General features: G+C 38.0%; 5 protein-coding genes across 5 annotated transcripts; 3 read left to right on the top strand and 2 right to left on the bottom strand.

Moving 5' to 3' along the window:
- Nucleotides 1-898: 898 nt before the first annotated feature.
- Nucleotides 899-5,599, top strand: cfap99 (cilia and flagella associated protein 99). Its single transcript, XM_063909308.1, has 16 exons — nt 899-1,155; nt 1,344-1,468; nt 1,895-2,039; nt 2,133-2,227; nt 2,309-2,415; nt 2,491-2,668; nt 2,795-2,875; nt 3,013-3,081; nt 3,231-3,317; nt 3,410-3,498; nt 3,879-4,083; nt 4,266-4,407; nt 4,499-4,650; nt 4,730-4,935; nt 5,053-5,245; nt 5,377-5,599. Exons 2-16 carry the CDS (start codon nt 1,355-1,357, stop codon nt 5,482-5,484), a joined length of 1,971 nt encoding a protein of 656 aa, XP_063765378.1. The 5' UTR covers nt 899-1,155; nt 1,344-1,354; the 3' UTR covers nt 5,485-5,599.
- A 684-nt stretch (nt 5,600-6,283) lies between these two features.
- si:dkey-21a6.5 (tumor necrosis factor receptor superfamily member 9) lies at nt 6,284-12,291 on the top strand. The gene is made up of 9 exons (XM_063908173.1): nt 6,284-6,495; nt 8,108-8,278; nt 8,375-8,513; nt 8,630-8,718; nt 8,963-9,026; nt 9,971-10,059; nt 10,175-10,287; nt 10,377-10,533; nt 11,598-12,291. Exons 1-9 carry the CDS (start codon nt 6,447-6,449, stop codon nt 11,753-11,755), a joined length of 1,029 nt encoding a protein of 342 aa, XP_063764243.1. The 5' UTR covers nt 6,284-6,446; the 3' UTR covers nt 11,756-12,291.
- Nucleotides 12,292-14,012: 1,721 nt separating this feature from the next.
- mrpl35 (mitochondrial ribosomal protein L35) lies at nt 14,013-15,581 on the top strand. Its single transcript, XM_063909111.1, has 4 exons — nt 14,013-14,077; nt 14,317-14,482; nt 15,064-15,208; nt 15,316-15,581. Exons 1-4 carry the CDS (start codon nt 14,047-14,049, stop codon nt 15,502-15,504), a joined length of 531 nt encoding a protein of 176 aa, XP_063765181.1. The 5' UTR covers nt 14,013-14,046; the 3' UTR covers nt 15,505-15,581.
- A 61-nt stretch (nt 15,582-15,642) lies between these two features.
- On the bottom strand, nt 15,643-22,647 carry reep1 (receptor accessory protein 1). The gene is made up of 8 exons (XM_063909110.1): nt 22,543-22,647; nt 20,954-21,026; nt 20,780-20,856; nt 20,534-20,654; nt 20,023-20,136; nt 19,675-19,837; nt 18,705-18,967; nt 15,643-17,724 (listed from the first exon to the last, which is right to left on the bottom strand). The coding sequence occupies exons 1-8, from the start codon at nt 22,572-22,574 to the stop codon at nt 17,665-17,667; spliced, it is 903 nt and encodes a 300-aa protein (XP_063765180.1). The 5' UTR covers nt 22,575-22,647; the 3' UTR covers nt 15,643-17,664.
- A 1,209-nt stretch (nt 22,648-23,856) lies between these two features.
- chmp3 (charged multivesicular body protein 3) lies at nt 23,857-26,884 on the bottom strand. Its single transcript, XM_063909518.1, has 6 exons — nt 26,638-26,884; nt 26,069-26,129; nt 25,544-25,723; nt 25,266-25,387; nt 25,010-25,124; nt 23,857-24,855 (listed from the first exon to the last, which is right to left on the bottom strand). The coding sequence occupies exons 1-6, from the start codon at nt 26,680-26,682 to the stop codon at nt 24,716-24,718; spliced, it is 663 nt and encodes a 220-aa protein (XP_063765588.1). The 5' UTR covers nt 26,683-26,884; the 3' UTR covers nt 23,857-24,715.
- Nucleotides 26,885-27,201: the final 317 nt, after the last annotated feature.

Below are 27,201 nucleotides of genomic sequence, written 5' to 3'. Positions count from 1 at the left end.
TCAGTTGCCAGATATTGTTTAAAAATATCCTAAAAGGAGGACCTCAGGCTAGCAAACTCAATATCTTTATTTAAATCTCTTTTTGAAATCCACTTTTATCTTGACTTAACTGGTGGTATTTGTTTTAGCTCTATAAATTCATTTTTAATGTTTAAATCTTCAGTTATAGATCTTAATTGGGCTATTTTTACAATTGTATTTGTGAATGATGTTGTAGGCTTCCTTTGTTTTTTTAAGATCCATATAAATATGTTATTATTATGATTATGATTATTATTATTATACGTTTTATAATTATTTAGAAAACATGTAGGACTATAAGTTTTCCCTCATAAATCAAGATTATGATCAAATTAGATGTTTTCAGTTTATGAAGTTTATTAAACGGCTTTCACTTATTATTGTATGTATACAAAGAAAACTCCCCTTTTCAGCCGATGGTGCTGTATCTGATATTTCTGAGTGGAGAGGGAAATTTAATTTCCTCGTTTATTTATCATCAGATATGTGACTACAGAGTGGCAACCCCGTGACTTTGTTTACATGCTCACATAAATCAGTTTATGTTAATCAGATTATGGCAGGAAATCAGATGATGCATTGTGAGGATAAAGAACCTCAGCTTCCATGTGATTTGTTCAGTAATCAGCTTTTCACCAGTAGCCTCTCAGAAACTCTAATGTGAAGTCACTTTTCCAAACAACTGTTATTTGTAATCATCACACAAAAGTCTGCTGCCCTAATCTGGTTAGTATTATCAGCAGGCTATTCCTTATTCCTTATTGTAATTGTGCTTGATGTGCTTGTTACAACATTTCCAACAGCACTTGAAGGCGGCGCTTGTCTCGCACAGACGTCACAACAAGCTACGTCATAATAATTGTTATGGCAGCCAACAAAGGATAAAGATGTCACGCTGTTAATCTGCATCCGATGGATTAAAACCATGTATATTTTTAATCTGTTGAACAAAACAGCCCAATAATAACACTTGAATTTTTGAACTTGAAAAATCTCATTAACGTTGCTAATCCTTGTTTTTGTAAGGCCTACCTTGGGTGATAGTTCTGTTTACGCTGGTGAGTTGCTAGGCAACGGTTGAACATGGAAACGGTGTGCGCTGAAAACAAGCCGTGAATTTTTCTTCGTGAAAACGTAACTTTTTATCAATTTCTTTTTTATTATCAACTCTTTGGTCAGTCTCAAGTAGAGATAAGATGTTACTCTTTAAACAACAGATAGGCCTACGTTACCAATGAGCACATATACTGTATTTTGTTGAAGCATTTCTCTCAGCAAAGATCTTTTCGCCACAGTTATCAATCTACCCCGGCTTTCTGCAGATCGATACAAAATGGCATCGAGCTATGGATCGCTTGCTAAAGAAGCCATTGTGCTGCTCAATAAGTTCAGAGCTGGCAAACAGTGTTTGGATGAATTCATGGAAGACGCTTCGAAGGATCTGCAGGTAGGTAGACTCACATCAGTGCTCTGCAAAGGTGGCAGAAGTCGGCATATACTCAGATTTTCTATTACAATAAAAGCAGGAAATTGTATTAACACCATTAGTACCAAAGTAAAAAAACTCAGGTAGAATAATGAATTATTAGATTCATTTTATGTTACATCTTGTAAATGAGAACTAATATTAATCAGTCTTTTTATACACTGTTTGTTAGTGTTATCTGGGGCATAATTCATCATTCAGTATGTTTATATTTTGTAACAACTTAATCTACAAAGAAATGCAGCACATTAAAGTACTAGTGCAGTTTAAAGTAGTGTGTCATTACTACTAAGTACAGAAGTTGAGCAAATGTACTTACTTTCCATCACAGGTGCCCTGAGGCTGCTTGGGTTGACAACTGAATGTGTCATTCATTTTGTGTTACAGAACATGGATACTGTGCATCAGAAGTTCATACTTGATGTAGTTTCTGGATGCATTGAGCACACAAAGATACTGGACGTAGTTGTCAATGGCTTCTATGGCCAGAATGGAAGATGCTTATCTAGAGATGATCACAGCCAGTTTGTCAGTAAGTTACAAACCTCTACATTCTTATCAAAATTGGACTTTAAATAAAACAAGATTTCCATTAACATGTTTATAATACTATTCTGTTCTTCAGTTATCTGTTACCTCGCCACATTTTCTCTTGATGACTTTGGTCTTCAGCGCTTAAGTAACATTATCAAATCTCTGGACATCAAGAAGATGCACACAGTAAGACACTCATCACTGTTGTTGAATGGGGAAATTACCATAATGCTGTGCTGACAGTGTGTGTCTTGTGTTTTGCTGTAGTTCCTGACCTTCTTTTTCACAAACCTCACCACGTGGATACAAGAGGAGTGGAATAGTATCTATGATTCTGCCTATGTGGAGAAATACTGGGTTGGCCCTCTTTTACGGTGAGTACAACCATATATTTTTTAGGAAATCAATGCTTTCTCAATGTCAAGGATTCAAGGCATATTTGTCTTTAGGTGGCGCCCTGAGATCGATATTCTCCTGGACAAGCTGGCTGTCAAAATATCTCATGGGAGTCAGGTCAAGAAAACTCACATCAAAACAACTGAGCCTCAGGAGTTCTCTCTTACCAAACCTAAACCTCGACATCTGCCTGTGCCAGAGCTCATTCCTCAGCAGGAAAAATCTAAACCAGTCAGTATCATTGACAATCCTATATTACCAAAAACATTGTACTTTCTGTGTTTACTGTGTTTTAAAGACCATAGACAAGACATTATCCTTGTGTTGAGGCTCATGGACTCAAACATGTATGTTTAGGTGCCAGATAGCACATACAGGGCTCCAAAGGAGATGCAGATGATCGAGGAGATCAAACAAAAAAACCTTCAAAAGACTGAGGTAAAATATCTGCTTTTACTTTAGTGATCAGATTCCAAATATGAATGTGTACTATCATGTTATTATTAGCACTTTTTTAGCAGTTTTCTCATTTGCTTCTGAAATGACATCAAATCTGTTTTGTTTTTTTACTAAAGGAACTGCTCTATGAGGCAAATATGAAACAGTTCAGATGTGTTAATCCACAGAAGTCGGACCACACCAAGGTAGGGGTATTCACTTACCTTTAGTAATAATAGTGATTAATTTCCAAGCTAACTTATATAGATAAAAAATTGAGAAAATAAGAAACACTCATTGACTCTGTTAACAGTCCAGAGTTTACATTTCTGACCAACCATCAATTGTATTGCAGAAAGCGATGTCTCAGATAAAGGAGGACTTGGATTCAAAACTCAAATTCAATTCCTTTCATTCCTCTGGAAATCCCTCGAGTAATAAGGTGAAATCTAATTACTTGCTTCAGTAGATCAGTCTTCAGTCCAATAGCGATGGATATCAACTAATACAGACATTGTTATCTGATTCTGTAAGACGAAAAGCTGGCCCATCAAGCTTAACAGTGCAGCCATCCTGAGGCAGGGGGCGCTGTACGACCGGCAAGTGGAGGAGGAGCTGCAAAGGTACAGCTTTCAAATGCCACTGCTTGACCTATTTTTGTGGCATCATATATTCTAACCTGATCAGAGTCTTGCCCCAAACAGTACTGGAAATGCAAATCTAGTTGAATGTGAGCAACATTAAAATTAACTGATCATTTTGAAAATACTTGTGCTTACATTTTCTGGAGTTCTGGAAATTGATCTCTTATGGAAAAAAGATATTCATCTTTAATCAATAAAGCTTAACTAGATTAAATGAGATAAAATAAGACTGGACCTGAGTAGAATAAGAGTGGATATTAGTAAAAAAAATACCATATATGGCTAGAATAAGACTGAGTTTATAAGACTGGATCTACCAGATGTTGAGTCAGTTCTCTGTGTTTGAATCTGTGACACAGAATGGAGCGTCTGGTGGAAGGGGCACATGAGCCCTCGTCTTTCCTCCAGTGGCAGAAGGAGATGCGTGAGAGGGACCTTCAGGAGAAGCTGGCCAAGATTGAGCGCAGACGCCTGGAGGGACGCATCAGTTATGAGGAGGCAGCTATGGCCCGCATACGCGTAATGGAACGCAACCAGAAGGCTGCTCATCTGAAGAAAGAAGAGGTGGGTAAAGATCCATTGACAAATGACAAGAAAAGGAATATACATAAGATTGCAAAGTGCTTTAAAGTCTGCAATGAGACTGGAAACTTGTCAAACAGATGTCTGTTCTCGGCAAAGAAATATCTTTACAATTATGCATGGATAATGTGGCTTTTTTTGGTTGTTGTTTTATTGTTTCTTAGACAGCTCAGCTGATGCGGTCATATGCAGAGAAAAGGATCCAGGAAGAAAAAGAAATAAGAGACTTAGTGCAACAAGTGGCAGAAGGACACAAGAATTCAAAAGTAGCTAAAGAAAGAATTCAGAAATTCAAGCAAAGTATAGGTAGGTCTCCTTGTTTCACATCACATGTGATGCAATGACCTCTTCTTCATGGTTTCCTTTTCATTTTCATCAATTTCACTCACTTTCACAGTGAAAGAAGTCTCAGAGCAAAGACAGGAGCTCCTTCGTCAAGCATTGGAGGAAGCTCAAGCAGAGCTCTGCAGAAAATTTGAAATCATTCGTGAAATCCGCGCCATCCAATCGCTTCCTCACATTAGAGTGAGGAATTTTGACTACACAGAGGTGAGTGAAGGAAAGCATGGTTGCAATAACATTTGACATAGTTTCACATACTTCTTATGAATCGATTGTGCCATGTCAGACTGCAGGCCATGAGCTTCTTGGAGAGATGTCCCTGGTGGAGCTGAAGGAGCGTCTGGCCCTGCTGAGGGAGGCGCAGCAGACAGAGCAGCAGGAGAAACGGGAGCACATCCTGGAGGAGAAGCAAAACAAGAAGCAGCTGCTGCTGGAGCAGCTGGACACCATCGACCTCCACAGGAGAGCGCTGGCACAGGCTGCTGCCATCAGGTCAGGAAAATATTTGGCTCTCATCTGATTGTGGTAGGAAAATATGGGGCTAAAGCAGACATACACAAACACTGAAATATCATCAAGACATTCATGAGGAGTTCTGGCATGTTGCAGGAAAGAGGAGAGGGAATCCAGGCCATTTTTTCGGCAGGCTATGACTCATGATGAGACAGTTTTGGCTCTGCAGAAGAAACTTGAAGAGAAACAGCAAGAGCGCCAAAGAATGAAGCAAACTCAAAGCAAGAAGGCCAAACCCTCTGAGCTGAGAGCAGCAGACACTGTTAGAGATACAAGGACACACAACAAAGTGAGTGTGAAATCCAGAACAAAGAAGAACTGACTTCTCTCAGTGTGTCGTCTGTTTTTGTTAGTGTTGCGATTTCACATGGCAGCAGCAGCAGTGAATGATATTCGTCTCTCTCTTTCTTTTACTGCCAGAAAAGCCTGACTGATACAAGCTGGAAGGAATTGGAGCTGAGCTTAGAGCGTCACGTCCAGAAGGACGCTCCTTATGTTGTTTCTCAGACAGAAACACTCAAGACATAAATCAGCTGCTGCAACAAACATGTGGGATGATACCTTTGTTCCTGTATATTCTTTGATGCATTTCAAATTAAAATTGAAGTGTTGAAAAATTGCTGTTGAAATGTTTGAGTGCCATTATGATTTATTTCCAGAAATTATAAAGTAATATTATTATTTTTGGACTCACTATTGTTTATCTTGACTTGTATCATCAATTGTTATTTGAGGTTTCCAATAAATAACACAAATGATCCCCAACGTAGTTTCCATACCTGTATTTGGCCTTAAAAGGGAAGTGGACCTTTAACTCACGACTTACAAAGAAAATGTCTCTTCCCTAAAAACATTTTCTGTTTTTATTGATGGGTGTCTGTTTTGGTAACAAGTTACTGTAAAATGTTTTACTCATTATTAGTCATCATCAAGATCATGCAAGAATCCCTCCCACTGTAAAGCAGAACTAGAGCAAATGAATAAGAACTGTATTTCTGACATATTTTTTGTTATGCTGATCTATATATATATGTGTGTGTGTGTGTGTGTGTGTGTGTGTGTGTGTGTGTGTGTGTGTGTGTGTGTGTGTGTGTGTGTGTGTGTGTGTGTGTGTGTGTGTGTGTGTGTGTGTGTGTGTGTGTAAAACATCGTCTATGTAACGGTTCGCTAACAGATATTAATCATACAGAATATTCTGTACTTTGCCACACATTTGATTGTAATCACACACCAGGCGCCCCTGGTGGCTGCTCCTTGTAACATCACGAGATCTGTCTGAATCCGGCCCATTTCCCCTGGTTTTTCCCTGTAAAGCAAAATCACATGATGTGTATTTTGTCATATGACACTGATGAGAGGACTGGTCCCACTGCGAGCGAGCGTCACTGACGTCTTCTGTAAAAACAAAGGCAGCTCGCGGGACACTTGTCAGGGATGCTGTAGCGTCCTCCTGACATTGTTTGGAGATAGTACTCGATATTATCTGGAGGATGGACGGCCGGGGACTTCTGCCTGCCATATGTGCCGCTTGTTTCATTGGTAAGCTTGGCTCTTAATCGAAAATACTGTAACTGCTGTATTACTGCTACACAGTGGGCACGACATAGGTCTATACAGAATCATTTCTGAGAGTGTAAACTCACTAATCAAAACTGAAATAGCATATTATATTTATATTTCTTAGAAGTAAGGTTATTAAAGAATTGTTCTAAATTTAAAAAAGTATAAAACAGATTTACACTGAATACAAATGTCATGCACAAAAGCTAAAGCTGAAAAGTGGGACACATCTTTCTAAAATAAAGGTTTGTTAGTTGGGAATCATTAAAATCTTACTTTCTTGCACAACAAACGTTCTCCTCATGAAGAATGACCACAGAATTAATGCAGCCTATGTTGTTGCTTTGGTCTTTTAATAACTTCTATATTAAAACATGGTGTCATGTGGTATAAGTAATCTTCTTGAAGGGATTTTTCCAGTTTTATTAAGATTTGAATATGATATTACTAAATACTTAGGAATACAACTTTTCTTTCTGTAAGTTCAACAAAGGATTGGGTCTAAACGTTTGAGAGAGAAATGTTACCAACCCAGAAAACCAAAGAAATCACATGACCCCCATTTCTGAATAATTGCATTTCATGAGGAGGATGGCTCATATTGAAGAAAGCACTTAAGCACATGGCTAATGTCATTACTAATACAATATGGGCTCTATTTTGCTAAAGCCTGTTGCTCTCACTTTCTCAGTGGTTAAAGGAATGTGAATGGTATACTTACGATTTTGTGGAGTGATTTAAGGTATCACGATAACACAGCTATAGTTTACAAGGAGAACCACCCTGCTGCCACATTTTCTGTTTAGTTCCAGAGGCTGGATCGATATTCAGTGCATGTCTGAGAATGAGGGAGAGGATTTAATGATGAATACACAGTATACTTAAATCTTTAATACTAAGAGCACTACTGTGAATGGCTAACATATAAATACATTCAATTTCTAATCCTCCAAGACTACATTTTGACACAACAGCAGAAAATCTACTTTTTTTTATTTTTCAGTGTGCTAAGACATGAGCAGAAACGACACAAACACAGCAAGCCAGTGGACCTGTGAAACTTGGAAGGCAGAGATTGGAAAGGAGAGATCAGATTAATAACTAATAATGTGGTTGATTATGCATTTGTTAAATAAATAAATTCCAAAACACATAGGCTCAAAAAAGGCTCGGTGTAGCACTAATCCTATTTACTTTTAGTTTTTGCCTCTGTTGTTGTATTAAATATTCAGGAACGAATATACTCAAAAAGGCCAAGAGATATTTGCATGACCTTTGCAACATGTCAGCTTCAGGTCAAATCAATAATTGCACTCTTTTTATTTTATTTATGACAGACACATACCTTTTAAGTCTTCTGTGTGCATGTTATGGCCTTATTAGATGTGGTAGTAAAGTGATGACACAAATTGAGTAGAAAAAGCAAGATGGTTACAAGATGTGACAAATAATCCTAGCTGGATTTAATCCAGTCCTGTTGTAGCACAATATTAGTCACCTAAGCACCAGTCGTGATGATAAATCTATTATTACTCCTACTGCAGTCCACTACCAGAAGTCAGATATGAAACAAAGTGTCCTTCTCCTCCAGGCATGGTGGTGAGCCAGACCACACTAGCTCCTGCAGTGATGAACACCACTTTCATCGACAATGTGACTGATATGACAGTAACTCCCGTGATTCTCACCACGACCCCGGGCTGCTTTGCATACAACACTTCTACTTGTGAGCCTTGTGCACCAGGATCGCAGTACGACAACAGTGAGTCAACAGCTGTGTCATCTGACATGAAGCCACAATTTTAAGATGTAAACAGAAAAGTTGTGGTTAAGAAAATGCTTTCCTATCCCTCCCCAGACACCCTGCTGTGTGCATGCTGTTCTGACCCAGGGCTGTGTCTATTTCCTGGTGCTTGCCTACCATGCAACAGAGGTTTCTATCAGCCGCTAGCAGGACAGCAGCAGTGTCTGCCCTGCAACCGGGGCTTCTACACAAAGTAAGGATACACATCACATCACAAGTTTTACATTTTATTTTACTTCTAATGAATGTTTTCGGCTTTACTATGTAGTTCACTGGTCAATTTCTTGTGTGTTTTGCACAACTGCACAGTTTCACTGGAAGTCCATTATGTAATCCCTGCCCTGCTGGATCCTTCAACAATATCACTGGTGGAGACAGTTGCTCAAGTTGTCCAGCAGGTGTGTTTATTTAGCTGAAGACCAACAAATCATTGCACTGTTGTTAATCAGTAACTATTCCTATGCTTTCAGACAAAACCAGCAGTATGCTTGAGGTCATTTGTTTATGTAATTATAAACAAACATTAGCTTGCAACTGAATAGATTGTCTGTATATCTCATCCTAGTTTGACATCTTTAACATTTTAGAGGAAACACATACAGTATCACATGTGCTGAGTTATTTTCTCCCTGCTGCTTTCAGGTTTCTTTTCCTCCCAGCACAGCTCCACTTCATGTTCACCATGTGCACAGGGTCATTTTTGCAAGTAAGTTTCACTTAAATGTCACAGCCGGGTTTCTGTTTGTATTTCTGTTATGGTTTGTTTCTAGGACCCAGAAATCTTTGTGAAACCCTCCTAACTAGTTTAGATAATCACTTCATCTAACAACATCACATGATTATATGATCCCATGGTTCTCTTTGGCAGCACACACAAACGCACGCGCACGCGCGCGCACGCACACACACACACACACACACACACACACACACACACACACACACACACACACACACACACACACACACACACACACACACACACACACACACACACACACACACACACACACACACACACACACACACACACACACACACACACACAGTCGGTGCTTTGATAAATCAGCAGAAGGTACAAAATGTAAGCAGTAAAGTTACACTATCATGTCCCGGCACATATGAAGGCTTATAGAACTGGACTTACACAAGATTGTATGCCCAGAGGCAATATGACTTTTATCATTACCTCAGCGTGTTACCCTGAATTCATGTAGAAAACTGTGTTTTTGTCTCACATACATCATAATGAAAGAAACATTTTAAAAACGAATAATTTTACAAAAGAAAAACGATATTAAAAGCTAAGTTTATTAACTCTCAGACACCTCATGCATTATAATCGATGTCTCATATATGTATATATATAGACTTCTCAAACAATTTTTGCTCAAACTTAATACACTTCTGCAAAAAATAGTCTTGATATACAAATGGAGATGTTGCATTTCTTTAACCCTTTGAAACGTCCTATATCAAACCATTGCTTATACTTTATGTCTGTTACCACTGTTAAACCAAGCTGCTAAACAGCTTTAAAATAATCAGCTTTTACATTTTTCATAGTTACTTGCTACAGCTATTTTCCATAGTAGTAATTCATAGTAGTTTATCAAACTACTAAATGTCAAAAATATGTGTCTCTCTCAGTTCCTCGGGTTGTAGCCAGTGTCAGATGTGTCCTGGAGGAACAGAAGCTCTACAGTCTGCCGCAAAGGGCTGCACACTGTGTCGGCCAGGTAATTGTTACCATGATAACTTCATGCTACAGGGCCAAAAGAGGAATGTTTATCAGTGTGGTAGCTCATGATAAAAAGTGGCATATCCATCCAGGTGATATTTGCTTTTAAACAGGCATGCACAAGTTTCCCCATCAGACTATGTGTCAAATCTGTGGCAGTGGATTCTACCAGATCCATTGGGGCAGGGAAACCTGTGATCCATGCCCAGAGAATCACTACTGCCCTGTGAGTACTGCACCTTCCAAATATGATAGGCAAATTAGATAAAAAAAAGTATATCTTGCATACGTTGATTGACATGTTTTTTTCCTCAGAGTCCAGATGTGAACCCCATTAAGTGTCCCAGCGATGCTTTTTGTCCAGAGGGCAGCTTGTCTCCGGGATACTGCATGGAGACTTTCTTCCGCAAAGAAGGGGACACATGTGAACTGGCACCTGTCACCTTGGCCCTTTTAGTAATTGGAGGAGGGGGTAAGAAACAACTGCCTATGTAGTATGTTTTTCAGATATTTCAGAACTTCTTTCAAAATGCATTTTGGCTTTACTCAACTTTGTCCCTTTACATTTACTTACTCAACGTTTTCCAAACCGTTAGGACATTGTTGTATATATATATATATCTATATATCTTTATATATATAATATAAAAATATATATATTACTTCTCTGTTTATTCATTTGCAGTAGTGTCTCCCACAAATGTATCTCTTGAGTTTATATATGTTTATTTTTAGCCCTATATTTAAACTTGCATGTTTTAAATCTTTCATTTTGCTTTTACTTGCATGTTTTTCTTGTTAAACACATATAAAATGCCTGATATTTAGGATTCAATATTTTTCAAAGTGAACAATTCTTTGTGCAAGCTATTTTCAGAAAATGTTTAACAAGTTATCCTCATGCAAAGTGGTAGGGAAACATTTGGCCATTTGGACATGTCGCCCATCGTCCCCAGTAGAAATTACGCCTATGGCTAACACCAAATTTCAATGCATTGCTTTGCAGTTTAGCTTTTCAAACTGATTACCTTTAAAGATGTGAAGCTTCAGGCTGCAATGTATGGGAAGTAGATTATATGTATAATATAATTACACACAAAAACCTTTCTTGAAAGTAAGTATATAATGTGTTTGATATTTTTAGGCTTTGTAGCTCCCTTTATATATAGTAATGGCATTCCTATTTTCTCTAGCTTTCACATATGAAAAGAAATGAACAAAGATGAAAAAAGCTCATTGAAATCAAAGGACTCTAAATGACAATTCCTTTTTATTTTATTTTTAGGTTTATCACAGCATGTATTTAAAATGAAAAAGACTAGTTTCTTACTTCAGATTTCAAATATACACAACGAATTGTTGAGGGTATATTGTCCTAAGATGAACCTGTGGTATATAACAATTTAATTTTGAGAGGGACTGATTATACAATACCTCTCAAAAACTGAGAACCACATCAGTATAATATGGTGTATGTGTTATCAGTCGTACTGTAGATGGACATTTCCTGTAACATCCTCTGGTATTTTCTTTCAGTGGCTGTACTCTTTATCATTTTAATGGTCCTACGTCGACGGAGAGACACTGACGGAGAACTGACTGTAGCCCGAGCTCCGCTATTACGGAAAGAGCGACCTCAGGGTCGATACTATGGTGTCCCCTGTGATGCAGAACCTGTGTATGCTGGCTGGTAAAACAGAGGACCTCATCTTAACTGTGCTTGGCATCTTCTTATTGGTCCGAACTAAAGACGCAAGAACTGATTGAGGAATACGAAGTTAAAACACTGGACTGGTGCCTTGAGAGTACTATGGCAATCCACTAGCTTTTTTATATCTGGTACGTTTTAATATATTATAAAGAAACAGAAACTTCTTTCTGATTTTTTGTATTTTTACACTGTTACAGTTGTTCCACTCGAAGACAAACACGCTTATTTTGTAAACTAGATCAACGGATTATGAGAGGTATGTGGAAGGTTTAAAATAGATGCGTGCCATGACTTTGTGAGAACCTCTCTGTCTTATGAAAAGCACTTTTTTTACAGAGGTAATTGATTTACTTCCCACTGATGTGTTGTTAGACTTGTTGATACTTCCACTAATTATTTTGGTTCCTCAGAGAAGTGTAAACTGGTTGTTGCCATGGTTGCTAAATGTTTTTCAACTGCTTTTTTAAAGATTATATTTGTATGTTTTAAAGGAAAATAAATAAAAAATAATTAAATTGATCCTCCTTTCTCACAGTTGTGTAATTGCAAACCTAAAATAGAATATATTTTTTAAATCTATTGCAAATGTGACAATATTAAACTTATTCACCCAATCCTGGAAAACCACTACTATCAGAACCAGTAGGTTTTCTCACCATTATCAAAAAAGAAATACCAGTGTTTTAAGTTTCAGTCGGCCAGTACTGCACAACAAGGGGTTAACCATGTAACTCACTGACAATAATCTGGACTGCACATAAAGCCTGCACTTTTGCACAAAAACTTTGACCTGCACTCTCTTTCTGCACACATACATGTCTATATTTTAAACAATACATCGTTACTTATTTGTGTATGTTTTTTTTATTTAGAATTTGTGTTTCATATCCCTTTGTGAACCGATACTGTTTTTCCTCTTCTCTGTTGCTGCATAAACCCTTGAATTTCCCCACGGGGAGTAATAAAGGTAAATCTTATCTTATCTTACTGTCAAGACAGCGTGACCTCTTCAAAGCTTCAAAGATGTAAAAGATGTAGTGGTACAAATCTGCCATTTACAAGTATTATTTTAAGGTGGTATAAAGTTGAGGGGTCCGAAAAATGGAAATGGTATAATGTCCCTATCCTCTGCAATCTAAATCTTATTTTTCTATTATATGCAACTTGAATATCATTCTAGATTAAGCTCTTATTTTTTGTATACATATTCATGTCTGACTATTGCACAATGGTTTTAAAACAATATGGACCTCTACTACAGATATTTAGACATGTTATAGCTGGAAAATCAAAGGTGAAATTAATAATTTATGATTTCACAAATTCCAGATCAAAGTCCAGATCAAGGGCCATTGTTCATTGCATCAGTTGCACCTAGCATTTCCTGCAATGAGATGGTAATAATTTGTGCAATGAAGAATATTTATTCAGGGGATACTACAAAGTTCACCAGACTGAAGGAAAAAGGAAAAGTCCCTCTAACAAATATGTGGTTTGCTCACACTAGTGAACATTTCTTTCCACATTATGTAAACATCAAATGGGAGACTGTGACAAATAGCAGATCTGTGGTTCCGATAAACAAGTTTACAGAGTGTGACAACCATGGAGTAGAAAGACAGATTAAGCTGAGAGTTGCACACAACACTATTCTGAAGTGTAACATGCACAGAAAGTTGATGCCAGAGTACTAGCATACTTTCTTGAGACTGAAACGTCATACACAGTTATTCTATGTTACCAGGATTTTTATTTCAACAACAGTCAGCAGTGGTGCAAGAGGTACTTGATCCTTTACTTCAGTAAAAATAGTTATAATGTGGAAATAAGCTCCTCTATTCAAAATTCCTGCATTCATTAAAACTCTTATAAAAGTACAGTTAGTTACAGTAAATAAATGTAAGTATAATAACATGTAATTAGTAGATTTGTTAAAATGATACATTTACATGAAAGAAGCATATAATTGTTGCAAAGGGCAGCACATTCCCTATATCTTAAAGTGTAATCTTCTTTTAAATATATAATTTAAATGGATGTCAAATGAAGGTAGAGTGGTTAAAAGTACAGTTTTTGCCTCTGAAATGTTTTCAGCGAGAAAGATACAATAGTACACATAGGAACTATATTAAACCAAATCCAACAAAACTGTTATTTCGCCATATTTTTCTGATAATCAATTCTGGATTTTCTAAACATATGCACAGTATGCGCAATAACAATGACATTTGTCCTAACAGGACTCCGTACATACGCGAATATCAAGGAGAAAAGATGGCGGCCGCCTTTGCAAGAAGGGTGTCTGGTATGTACCAACAATTTGACATTAAACATTTTAATATCTCACACTCCTAAACATGTAAATATTTAGTGGTGTTCCATATTCTAAAAGACTGAGCTTTTGGCGTAATTGTGGGAACACGTGTTGTTTGATAGCACAGCTAGTTCAGGTGTTGCAAAATTAGCTAATTAGCAACAATGCTAGGTTTTCTCTGTGCTGACCTGCCTCCGCATGTGTTTTCATGTTGTCCTTGTGTCTGACAGCGCTGCTGAGGCCGCTGTCTGTCTCTCTATGTGCCAGGACACAACAGCTCTGTCCGCTCTCCAGCCTCATCCAGCCTGCCCCTCTCCACGGCTCTGCAGCAACCGCTTGTCGCGCTCCTCTGCGGTCTGCGTTGTGCCTGACGACCCGCTGCAACATCCTTCAAAGGTACAACCCTGTCACCACTTCATAGTTGAATATATCAACCACTTTTATCTTTAAAACTCTCCTATTCATCGTGTTAAATAATTACATTTAAACTATAGGCAATATAATATAACGCATGAAGTTGTCTACTCCACTGTTCCATTTAAGTGATATCTTGATGTCACAACATATAGAATATGAACTAATTTTATACCGTGCGTGGTGAAAACAAATCTGGGCTGAGATTATAGTCAGTAAGGGTGCAACAAAAAATACTTTGTTCCATATCTACCTCTTGTCATTTGATAATTCGTTTTTATTTATATGATGTAAAGATTGAACATCCAAAAGAGTTAAGCACCACAAACAGAATGTCATTCTCCACTTTACTCTACTCCATAAGTATATTTCAAAACCTGAGCAAATAAAACAAAGACTTGTGTTAAGAGATAAAATATTGTTCTGTAATTTCATTGAATTGAACGTTCTTTAATTAAGCATCCAGCCTCAAAAAGGCCTGAGACTCCCATAGTTATGGATCTTGGCATTTATCTGACTGATTAACAATAGGTGTTCCCTTTCTCTACTCTCTGTTGTTGTAGGGTATCAGCTCTTATTCCCAGTCTGACTCAACAGCCAACCCGAAGTCTGACCTATGTCAGTCTGAAGAAGGGAAAGAGGAAGTCTGTCAAATCTGTGACAGAGAGATTCATGAGGCTGCACTGTGATCTTTGGATAAGACGCAAGGTATGAATAATTTGCTAAGAACTGACAAACAATCAGCCATTTCTTATGTTCGCACATTTTTAAAACCGAGTGTTGCCAACCTGTCTTCTTGTTGACATTGTTTACAGGCTGGATACAAAAAGAAACTGTGGACAAAGAAACCTGCTAGGCAAAACCGCCTGAGGGAGCATGTATTCTGTAACAAATCACAAAGCAAGCTTCTGGATAAGATGACAACCTCTTTTTGGAAAAGGAGGAACTGGTTTGTTGATGATCCGTACCTGAAGTACCACGATCGGGTCAACCTCAAAGTGTAATATGCTGATTCACGTATTGACATCTATTTTTTGTGTTTCATTTCAATGTGTAAGTAATAAAATCGTATGTTAAATTATGCTTTCCTTTTGAATGCTCTTTTTTTCAAATAACACACAAAAATGATTAAAACAAAGACAATTCTTTACTTAGTCTTTAATGGCTGTAAATCGATTTTTAACAGAAATCCAGTAGAAAGATTAATTGATGGCAATTAACCATCATTTCATTACTTCACCTTAGTTTTGTATTTCACAATCGGGTAGAATTTAATTTTTTTGACATTCTGGCCTGCCAGAACCAAATTACTTAAGTGGTATCTCCTCATGAATGAAGTCAAAGTGGCTAATTTACCAGTACATAAGACAGTATTCATATATATGTATAGCCAACATGGATGTATAGTCAGAACATTTCACATTCTTCCTACAAAGCAACAGAACATGACAAAAATGATTCATCGTTTACCTGCAAGTTATCTGAGCAAACTCACTTGAATCAAATGTTAATACAAATTCATAACAAACATCATGCAGTGATGGTTTATCAGTTTAAGCACATGTATACAAATCTGCTTCTTAGCAACCTTTTTTTTTCTCGTTTGCTTTGCATGAATTTTAATAGGATATCACATCCATCACTAACACTGATACTACTAACGTTGAAACACATAATCGATTTTTCCTGTTTCATTTTTTTTCACCATATGTCCATTAAAAGGACAGTGTATGTGCATAAGTGTATCTACAACATCAGAGTGAGCGACGTGTAAACAGAACAGCTGTACCTGAGAAGCTTTTGTTTGAAACTTCCGACTTCACACTCTTAATGAAACCGTTAAAAGGATGAACATGTTAGATCTACGGCAGAAGTTCTCACATTGACAACCAACACAGTGATACTTTGTGTGATGTTGCTATGTTTTAGGCTCAGTGAATAAGGTAAAGCATGAAAACATACAGTGTATCAACATGCACTTTAAACTTAAATGCAAGTTTGTAAACCTGCAAACTAATAAAGTCACTCTAATGAATTCTTAAAAATCAGCAAGCAGAAGGTAAGATCACTGGGTTTAGTGTTGCTCAGTTAACAGCAGAGCACTACACAGTGATATCTAATGGAAAAACAACCATGTTTATATTCAATAAATGTTTACTCATGGTATACCCTATTTCTGCTATAGTTCAAAGTAACATATTCCTAATTGGCCAACCATTGCCAAATTAATGATCAAATGAACAGTACATTGTCAAAAACAGTATTCTCCGTAACATCCTGTAGTAGTGACTTCATTTATACTTTCACTCGTAATACAAATCAGTATTTATTTACTAGAATAAAAGCAATAATACAGTTTTAGTGATGATATCTAGCTGTTAATTTGTTATAACAAAATGTTTGTGGCTTTTTTGGGGACATTTAGGAGCATTGAGAGTCTGTTTGTATTGTGAACATAGTGCAAAATGATTGTTTAATGACAACTTATTTGTTAGAAATACATTTTACGTTTTTATGTCTTTCTTTAAGGCTTTAATAGAGAGATAAGTAACAAAATATTGTCTGCCACTGGTGTCTGAATGTTCAGTGTTACAAAGGTATGAAGTTTAAACTTAGAACAGGTTTTTGAGTGATTTCTGAATGACATGAGAATTAATCAGCTGAACATAGATATTTCTCTAGGACAGATTAAATGTGGGTAAGACTTTTCTATTGAACATTGGCTTTTACTACCTTCTCTTACATTGACCATGTAACTCTCACTCCGGCTTGTAGTATTCATGAAAGTACATTCTGTTAATTAACAGCGGACCAATGTCTGGGAAGACACACATGCAATTGCTGACCCAAACCTGATATATAAAAACAATCAACTCAGAAAGATGAAGTACACACACACTGTACATAAAAACATAAAAAATAACCCATCAAAGTAAAAATGTCTATCAGCATGGAGACCATTCATTCATATCAATATCACATCCCTCAAGGTTTTTCAAATCATGAGCCACAAGATGTTATATAAATAGAGGGGTCATCATAGGTCACTTTGGTAATACCTTATTCCAAAGCAAGGCTGCTTTAGTCATGTAGCTTTTGGCCATTCATATTTTTACTTCTTGCAGCGAAGGCAGCTGGAGTCTTTAGGACAGTTTCACATGGCTTCATTGTTCGGAGAGAGCACTCCTGGATCTTGTGAGAGGCCTTAAGACTCTAAGAGGAGGCTAGAAGGGAGGACAAATAAAGACAGTATTTAATTGATTTACACACGTTATTTAAAGGATACTGCTGGCTGTATTTTGTATTTTTCTTCCTTTCCAAAGCCCATTAGTTCCTAATAAGGATCTATAAAAGCAGGTAGTTAGTTGATTTTTTTTAATAAGTCAATAATAGCTGGGCACTGCATATTTTTAGAAACATTGCTTAAACAGATGCATTTGTTGGGGACCATTTTCAGCTAGCTGCAGATTAATAAACATGTTGTCCTTTACTAAGTATTGATGGCCGCAGGACGCATGATTCTGGGATAGTTTTAACTCAAATATAGTACCAATGTTCAATCTACTGTAGAAATAAGTCACCCAGTGCAGCTGTGGCTCATGTGTTTGAGTTATTTTTAATAGTCTCTGGCAAACAGGAATAAGTAATATCAGGCTTTGGCTTAAAATGATAATACTTAGTTGTAGAATCAATGCAGTCAACTTGTTTTTTCTTCATGGGATTGGTAAACAGTAAGAAAAATATAGAATATTGCTGTGTTTTGTCCTTAGAACCGTGCTGCTTAATTCAGCATCACCATGCCCAACAAAGTGACATTAGAGGTTAAAATGTATTAATTAAAACCAATTCAGGGTTCACACCTAGGGACCGACTATGGAGAATAATTTCCATAAACATCACGTTATCAAGTTATTATCAGGGTTGAAATTAATTGGAAAGCAATGTTTTAAATCCATGTTTCTATTTTTATCCCATGCCACATTTCCAAACCAGTGAACAATTGCACCCATGCAGGATCACACGTTCATTTGAACCAAACAATGACTCCACTAAACACTCTCCACAGTTGCAGGAGTTCTGAACAGTGATGATTTGTTTAGCTATCCAGCACCAGAAATTAGTGAATCTGTGAGTAAATCCCCACTCTCAAGGGCCGGTTAGATTCAGGCAGCAGCTGAGAAGCCACATTGACGAGGCATTGTACCTCAGGAGCCTTCCTCTTCATCAGCCTCAACTGCGGAGAGCTTGATGCTACCTGCAGCCCTCTCTCCACCTCTTCAGTTTCCTCTGGAGCAGAAAAAGAGGGAGGTGGAGAGGGTGTGGAGGGTGGAGAGGACTGGGGCGTCAGTGAGGGCGTAATGAGTGTGGACTCGGACTCAGAAGTGGAAATGGTCTTGGACAGCGACTCCTTGGAGTCCCATTGGTCCAACCCCAACACCTCATACTCAGTCATATCAAAATCCTGTCCTGTGCCGTAAAGAAGGATCAGTGGAAGGTATGAACAACATGTCTGTGGTTTATTGAATTTGTGTTACTCCTGTAAAGTCCTCTTACTGAGGTTGACAATTCTAAAAGTTCTTATCTCGTGAAAGTCATAAATAAATTGAAAATTAAGTATTTAGTGACGGAGTAAAACATTTTGGGGTATTAATGGGATTTGGTGCCAATATTATAAAATAAAATAACCTAAGTTTATTATTGTTTAATTAGGGAAAATCAATAATTGAGTATAAAGTTTTCTTTATGTCTTGATTTTCTCTTCAAAGGAATAATTATCAGCTGAGAATAAGTACTTAAGGACCCGATCCAGAATAAAACAAACAACAACTGTTTCCACATGATGGTGGGAACAAATCCCCCCAGCTACATGTGAGTTTAATCAAAGGCTGGTGGGCCTGGCAGGCCTGCGACACCTGACCTGCTCCAAACAGGAAGGCAGGACTGACGCTTGGGGCCCACTCAGGAAAGCAGAGGCTCTACACAATATCTGACAGCTTAAACAAGCTGGAATAGGAAGACAGAAATCTAAAAGATAATCAGTTTTACACAAACGAACCAGGCACTATTATTGTGTTATAATAGCACCATTATGGCTTATATTCTCAGCACTACAAGGGAGTTTTATTATGCCCCAATAACAATTTCCTGTGCTGGCCAGAGTAATGTATGCTCACCCTTGTTGCAGCTCTCCGACTTGCTGCGCATCATGGACCTGGGTCGAGGTTGTGCTGCTGCAGGCTGCGTAGTGCCAGGGCCGGTTTTAATGGTGTCAGACTCATAGGAAGACAGATCCTGCATACTGAAGCTCCTCAATCTGTCTGACAGGACCCCTTGGCTCTAGAAAGGGTAAAACAAGATTTTTATCTAGTGTTAGTGGCAGTGTGTCAACAACATGGATCATCGTGACAATAGGCTACTTTAAAAACAAACACTGAATAAGCCTGGGTGCATAGGATTTATATACAACGCCCCCTACTGTACCCCCAGGTCAAAACAAACAAAATATCCAGAGTCTGCATTACCTTTGTTGCAGCCAGGACAGCAGCTGTGGCGGCAACATTCAGCCCTTTTCTCCCAAAATGCACCAGTGTGTCATAGCTTTTGTCCTTGGCTTGGCAGATATACTCGTCAATGTCCTGTAACAAGAACAGAAAGAAAATTATGTTAATGTTGTCTCCCTCAATGTTATTAATTCACTACTTAATTTATGTGCCATGTTGACATTTGCTTCTTATATTGCTTAATTGTCTTACTTATCTCCACCAACTCACTAATGTGTTTCCTGACTTAAACAAGGAGGAAAAAGGAAAGGAGAAAGGGAGGATCACTATGACATTTCCTCTCTCCTGTCCTGCCAACACATCCTTAACAGCTAGAAAAAACAGAAAGGGCACCTTGTTCACTGGACAGCTGCGAAGCTCAAATTCTATTAGTTACAAAACATGCAGGCTAAGTTAAACTACATTTTTTGCCCAAAGACTTTCCTTGGATCCCTCCAAGAATAGGAAGGTACGACAAAGGGAGGGATTTCACCTTTTCTTTTGAGGAAAGCGTAGGATGAACAAACTTCCTGTACAGCACACTGGAGCCTTTAGTGTAAGGGGACAGCAGCCACACCACAAAGGCTATCTTCAGTTCATAGTAGAAAGGAATCCTGCAACAAAGACACAAAATGATGGAGCCACTTTTATAACAAAGCATAAGGAAAACACATTATTCCATCTGTGACAGAATAAGTGATATAAACTTGGTTAAGGGGTATGCAAATAAGCTACTTACCAGCAAAGAAACATATCTGTAAATACTTCCACAGCAGTGAATAGGGCAAATATTATCCAGTACATCATCCATTTTACCTAAAATGTAAGACAACAGTGAAAGTTAAAGTAGCACACAATACTTTAATGAATTACATATTTAAGGAAGTCACTGAAATACAAATGATATACTTACGTATTCTTTCACATCTTTCGACTTCACAGCTTTATAAGATGAGTATGCAGGATAAAGTGTACCGAAGATAAGTCTAGAAAGCAGAAAATGTGCCCATTAACTCGAGAAACAAAATATTAAACACTGCACCCCGAGATATATGATAAATATGCATGAAAAAAACTTTAAATTCAAGGGATTTGAAATGTTACAAATAATTTTGGACCGCATATTGAAGGAAGAGATTCGAAATTACCTTGGCTAAAATAGTAAATGTCTAACTAAATGCCTTCCCAAATCCATGAAAAGTATTTGGAAATGTTTTGCTTTGTTTCAGTATATACAGCTCATTTTATTCCATGAGCCTTCTGAGCTACCTGCCACAATAACTAAACTGATTTACAGGTTATCAACCAGGTTTCCCCTCCAGAGAGGAACTATTAAATCAACCCTGAAAAGCTAGATTTAGCCCTGGCTGATTTTGCTGAACAAGCTGTCCTGAAGCTAAATTTCCAGCCATAAATTCTGAGCGTTTTATTTCTTTCTTAACATTTCAAGTCCTAGGCAGACACCTGTGCTGCAGGGTGTCCCACAGAGACGTGTTACAGCCAGGCAACAGCTGTGAGGGCGACATGATCAAATTACTGACCCACATCATGTTGCAGCTCTCCCGCTGCCTTTGCTCCGAAAAAACACAAGGGCACTAAAAATAAACAGATCATCTGTGGGAGACGCTACTGAGAGGGTCATGTTGGAGAATGGACCCAGAATGATGCATATAACAGGGTGGAAAGCAGCCTGGGCTGCGACTGTTCAATCTATGTAACTATATCTAGTAATCTAAATTTAATTGCCTCACTATTTTGAGGTTGGGCCCGCTGTTGGAGTAGACTACTCCACACGGGCTGCAATGGCGCTGATTCATACTTTGTGCAGGTGAAAATAACCATAACTTAAATCTCGTCATATCCGTTATCATTCCGAGCTCCAGCTTTAAGGGAGTGTATCTGGATGTATGCATACATTTCTTATTACATGAACAACTCTTGCATTGTAACCTGAGAAGGCTGACCCATCCCTTTTGTATTTTCCAATATGGGACATCAACAGAGCATATTGCTCCACTCACTGAACGCTCCTGTTGTTCTGACAGTCATCTCGCTGCTCACTGACATTTAGCTCTCTGCCTCTGATTTTTGGATCTGACTCATATCATTTCATGGATGATAATACATGATTCAGTCAATCACGTTACCTCTTTGTCTGTGATAAATAAGGGCACAAACACAAAGAGTGGCATGATACTGAGCGCTGTTCAGAAATACATCAGGTCTACACAGGCCTAGCTCAGCATTCCTGTTGATGAAATGGCAAAGTGCAATCTGTTGGAATTTGGACTGCTTTCCACTACAACACAATAATAAACCACTCTCTTTAGACACCTAGGTCTGGTTTCGATTACATATTAGACAATTTGCGGGGGCTTGTAAAGCGCGCCGCTGCTGCACCGTTAAGGTGCGCCTCAAATAGCCACAATAACAGGGAACAGATATTTATTATGAAGCTAGTCTATGACAGAAAATATGTAAAGAAATATTAAAATGACTTACACCACAAGCCTAGAGATGATCCACGAGACCATTGCGCTTGAAAGGCGACAGGACGCGCTGTCTGCTGGGAGGAGTTTCCTCCAGTTGACAGTCAGGAGGCGACGTTTGGACGCACACTGGCGGCAACGTGATGCAGAATAAACACACCACAACTCTTATCCATAGATGGCAGTGTTGCCTTGCACAGACAGATACAGATACTCAGAATGTCTGCTGGGTAGATGAGGCTGCCTGGCTGGTTGTGATATGATAGTAGGAATACCGGAGGGTGGTCTTGAAAGGAAATATTATATTATATTATATTTTGAGCCCATACTGACCAGCTCTCCTCTTAGGTGCACAGAGTGTGTATTGAGCACTTTGCAACTGCAGAAATGGCAGCTTTATCATTTGATCAGAGATCCAGAAACTTAAGTGTTCGGTCATTTTGACTAGAAATATTCATTATGTGGTTAGGAACGAAACTCTTTTCAATCACAACTCTCTAAAATCAAATGAACGTTATTTTTAAATTATTTGGTTTGTCAGACCAACAGTCCAAAAGCCAATATTCTTCACTTTAAAGTGATAACAATACATAAGGTAAAAGCAGAGAATGGTTGCCGTTTTTGTTTGATAACCAAGATTATGAGTTGAATATCTAACAAGTTGCCCATTCATTTCCTGTGAATTGACTTATCATCAGTTGTTGTTTTTTTAGCTTAACATGTGACCATAGTATTTCAGAAGAAATTACAAATCTTTAACTTGATGCCCGTGGACAAACTGGGAATAACAGCTCCATTAGAGCTACTGTACCTTTGCTTTGTCCAGCCTCTGGCCTACATACTGTAGCACGAGAACAGAGGAATAGTTTTGTTAAAGCAAAACAAAAGCCACTAAAGGCTGGAAGAAATCGAATCCCTTTTGAATGAATAGGAACATGAAATGCCCTACCAAAAAAGATTTGTTTCCTGCGCTTTAAAAGACATAACCTAGATTGTAAATGTCTATATATTGCACTTAAATTCCTAGTCATAAACAGAAGAATAACAAAAATATCCCACTCAGTTTACTCACCTTGGAGTTGTATAGCTGAGTAGCCTTTCAGCAGGACAGGTGTTAGTGTCAACCAAATTAGATTTCTGTGCAGTACAGTTTCCGACCTGTTGAGTGTGCTGTTGCAAGCCAACCAGTTCAGGATGACCTAAAAACTCATATCTGATCATATTTAGCCAAGAGTTCAGTGTTTACTGTGAGGTTAAGGGGCTTACTGTAAAGTAAGTTGTTGCTAGAAGCATGATTTGGTGTAATACAGTCTGGATATCAACAGCCTTTGTTCTTAAAAGTTTATTTTCTTATTTTTTTCCCCCCATTCACACAGAAAAATTATACACACAGTACTTCCACAATACATAGGTTCTGCACTAACCAACCTTTTCATTTCCTTTTCGTCTTCCTGCTGGTAAGGAACTCAACCGTAATACAAAGTCTAAGATTTGACAAGCTGAATGTTAATGCAAAATAAATGGGTTAGGGGTAGTATGCGTGTACTTTTCTGATGAGTGCACTTAACATGTATAATCACATATAGAACAGATACAATTTAGCTGTACAGAAATCAACTATCAAAATTGATGAATCCATCCACCGTCTGTAGTGTTTCAGATATAGGCGTGTTAGCAGTAAACAGAACAGCTGTTTCTAACAAAATGTATCTGAACAGATTTGGAGCAACTGCTGAATAGCGATTTGGGGTGTGTTTTAAGGGCAGGGCGGTTATCTAATCGCTTATTAGGATCATAAATATCCAAGTACCAAAGGACCACCAGTCCGTAACTTAGGACATAAGAATATGATGAAGCACTGTAGGCACAGCAGGCTTTCCTTACTTACATTATTTACACTTTCTTAAACCTTCTGTTTGACTTTGGATAATAAAGACTTACCTAGGGTCACCCCCGATAATAAAAGACAAAATAAAGCAATACACATTTTCTTCTGGCTGAGAAGACAAAACTTCCTATATAAAAAAAAACGTTTTAAAGACACCAACTGTCGTAGCACGAAGTTAACCCCAAATGATTATGTTACTTATAATATGGAGTGGAGAGGATGCTCAGCACTGTACACCCAGCACCACAATTGTCCTTATTAGAGTGAGCTGACTTTGACAGAGCAGTGGCAGTTCACCTTAGCTCCTCAAAGCTGCCAATCTTGACTGCATCTCTTCAATGTCCTCCTCTGACTCATCATCTGAAGCCGCAGCAGCTTCAGGGGGCTTTATTTCAGGCAGGGCATCAGTGACTTTGCTGGGCGCTTTGCCAAGGGCACCTGACAAAGCAAATAGCACCACGAAATAGAGGATTCAGTATTAATAATCTTAAACTTAATTCTAAGAAGAATTAGACAACAAAGTCTTATAATTTGAACAAAACAGGAATGTAATTATGTAATGTGATTAACTGATGAGAACAAATGTCTTCACCTGCTGTGATGTCAAAGAGGATCTTGTCAACTTCCTCCTCTGCTGCTTCCTCCATGTCCTCTCCATCTTCCATGCTCTCAAATGTGTCTTCAAGCATTTCCTCAATGATGCCAGCCTGAAAGATTAACATGCAACAGTGTATTATAATGAAGTAATGATAGATGGTGATTAGACGAATTAGATGAAATGTTCAACTTCTTCTAGTTACTTGATGTTTGGTTAATTGTTCTCATTTATGTTGGGCACTGGAATTTACCTTCATCATCTCCTTTGAAAGCTCCCTCATGGCTCCCTGGATCTCTGGGATCTTTACTAGGTTTTGCATCGCTTTCATCACCTCTGTGCTTTTCTGCAGGGCCCCGGCTACACGAAGTACAGCTAGAAACACACAAAATACAGTTCCTTCACAAACAGTGCAGAGCCGAAATGAAGTTTTATGATAAAAGAGAACACTGGTTTGACTGATGACAGTATATCATTTGACATATGTATGATACAAGTTGTCCTGTCTAATGGAGGTTCTCCCAAACTCACCGAGCTGATTCTTCATGCTGAGGAGAACAGAGTTCATGTGAGCTTTGGAAGCGTAAAGTTTGGTGACGGCTCGTTTTGACTGAATCATCTCCTTTGCGAGAACCACGCACACATCCTTCTGGCCCCTTTTGGCAGCATCTTTAATGGATCTTTTAACTTTTTCTTCTTCCCTTTGAATATCTGAAACAAAAGGGCTTTATATTATATACAACACAAACACTGTTAAAGCTAATATGGTTTAAAAACACAACTTTATTTTATGAATAATTTATACCATAATTATTTTAATTTTATATTTTTTAAGCCAATGAGATAACCAGTACCAATCAATGTGAAATTCTTTAAAATGATCCTTCAAAATATAAGATATTTTAAAAATACTTTTTGTTTTATGATTGCTTGAAATTACAGAATTGTTATGGAACTACAATGTAAATGACTACACTGCACAAACATTTTACAATAAACACACATTATTAATTTTCTTATGTTCAGTGGTAGTGTCACATTCTGACTGTATCTTACCTCGGATTTGTCTGTCAATCACTCTCATTTCCTTCCTGATTTTTTGAGACCACTCTGTGACCTGAAATCATACATCGTTATTACAAACTGCAGTAGTTACCTTAAACAGCTACAGTAAGTTGTAGCACCCACTTCAACAAAGCATTGCGTGTTACATTAGATTAAAGCAATGTTTAACAGCTAAACTGTAACAGATCATGATGTCATCTGAGCTAAAGCTAAAACAATCAGGATTTGTTTACATCGAGGTGTCCGACAGCTACCAGGGTTAGCTTGTATGCTAGCTAGTTGGTTGTCAGTACAGAAAGAAACATTAGAGGCATATAAACGGACGTAAAACGTACAACACGGTACACATAATACTGATTAAAGCAGGATGATATTACAGGGACTGTTTCAACTTGTTTACTAAAGTAACATCAGCTGTCCACTCAGCAGAAGCAGCAACAGATTGGACGGAGTAACCCTGACAGCTAACGATAGCAGGTTAGCAAAAGGCGCTTACGTTGTTTTGTTTCTACGGACAAAACTCTCAAAGAGGGTCCTGGTGTTCAGCAGTTAGTACTCACCAGGTCTTTTGGTGGTTTTTCTGATGTTCTGCCGAACAGCCCCATTGTGACGACTGAATTAAAGGCCAAACTAACCCACCTCCCTAAAACTAGCTGGCTAGCTCTGCTTGTAAAACCAGCACTTCCTGTTCTCGCTCAGGTCCTCGGGGTGAGTCCGAACATGAAGAAACATTCAGTCAATCTGGTCCTCATCAAGGAAGCGAGGAAACAAGGACAGATGTTCAAGTGGAGATGATATTGAACCAAATACACAACCAATACAATGTTGTTCATATGTTAAACCATTTTTGAACAGTAAAACGTGTTTTGTCTAATTAAAATAAAAACTGCACTACAATACCATAAACCTGTTTCTGATTCTGATATAAACCAATAAAACAACAGACACATTTAAGCGTATACAATTAAGGATCAACATGGGACTAGTTCTAATAAATTAAAAGCAACTAAGCTGGAGATGTATTAAGTAAACAGTCTGTACAAAATCCCCTTGTGTAGGTGTAAGTGTGCAGAGTAATTTGATAGTTTTGATTCTATTTTCTTTCTATTCCACAATTCAATTTA

Source organism: Eleginops maclovinus, chromosome 19 (assembly GCF_036324505.1).
Source record: "Eleginops maclovinus isolate JMC-PN-2008 ecotype Puerto Natales chromosome 19, JC_Emac_rtc_rv5, whole genome shotgun sequence".
NCBI lineage: Eukaryota > Metazoa > Chordata > Actinopteri > Perciformes > Eleginopidae > Eleginops > Eleginops maclovinus.
This window is presented reverse-complemented; position numbering and strand designations above follow the sequence as displayed.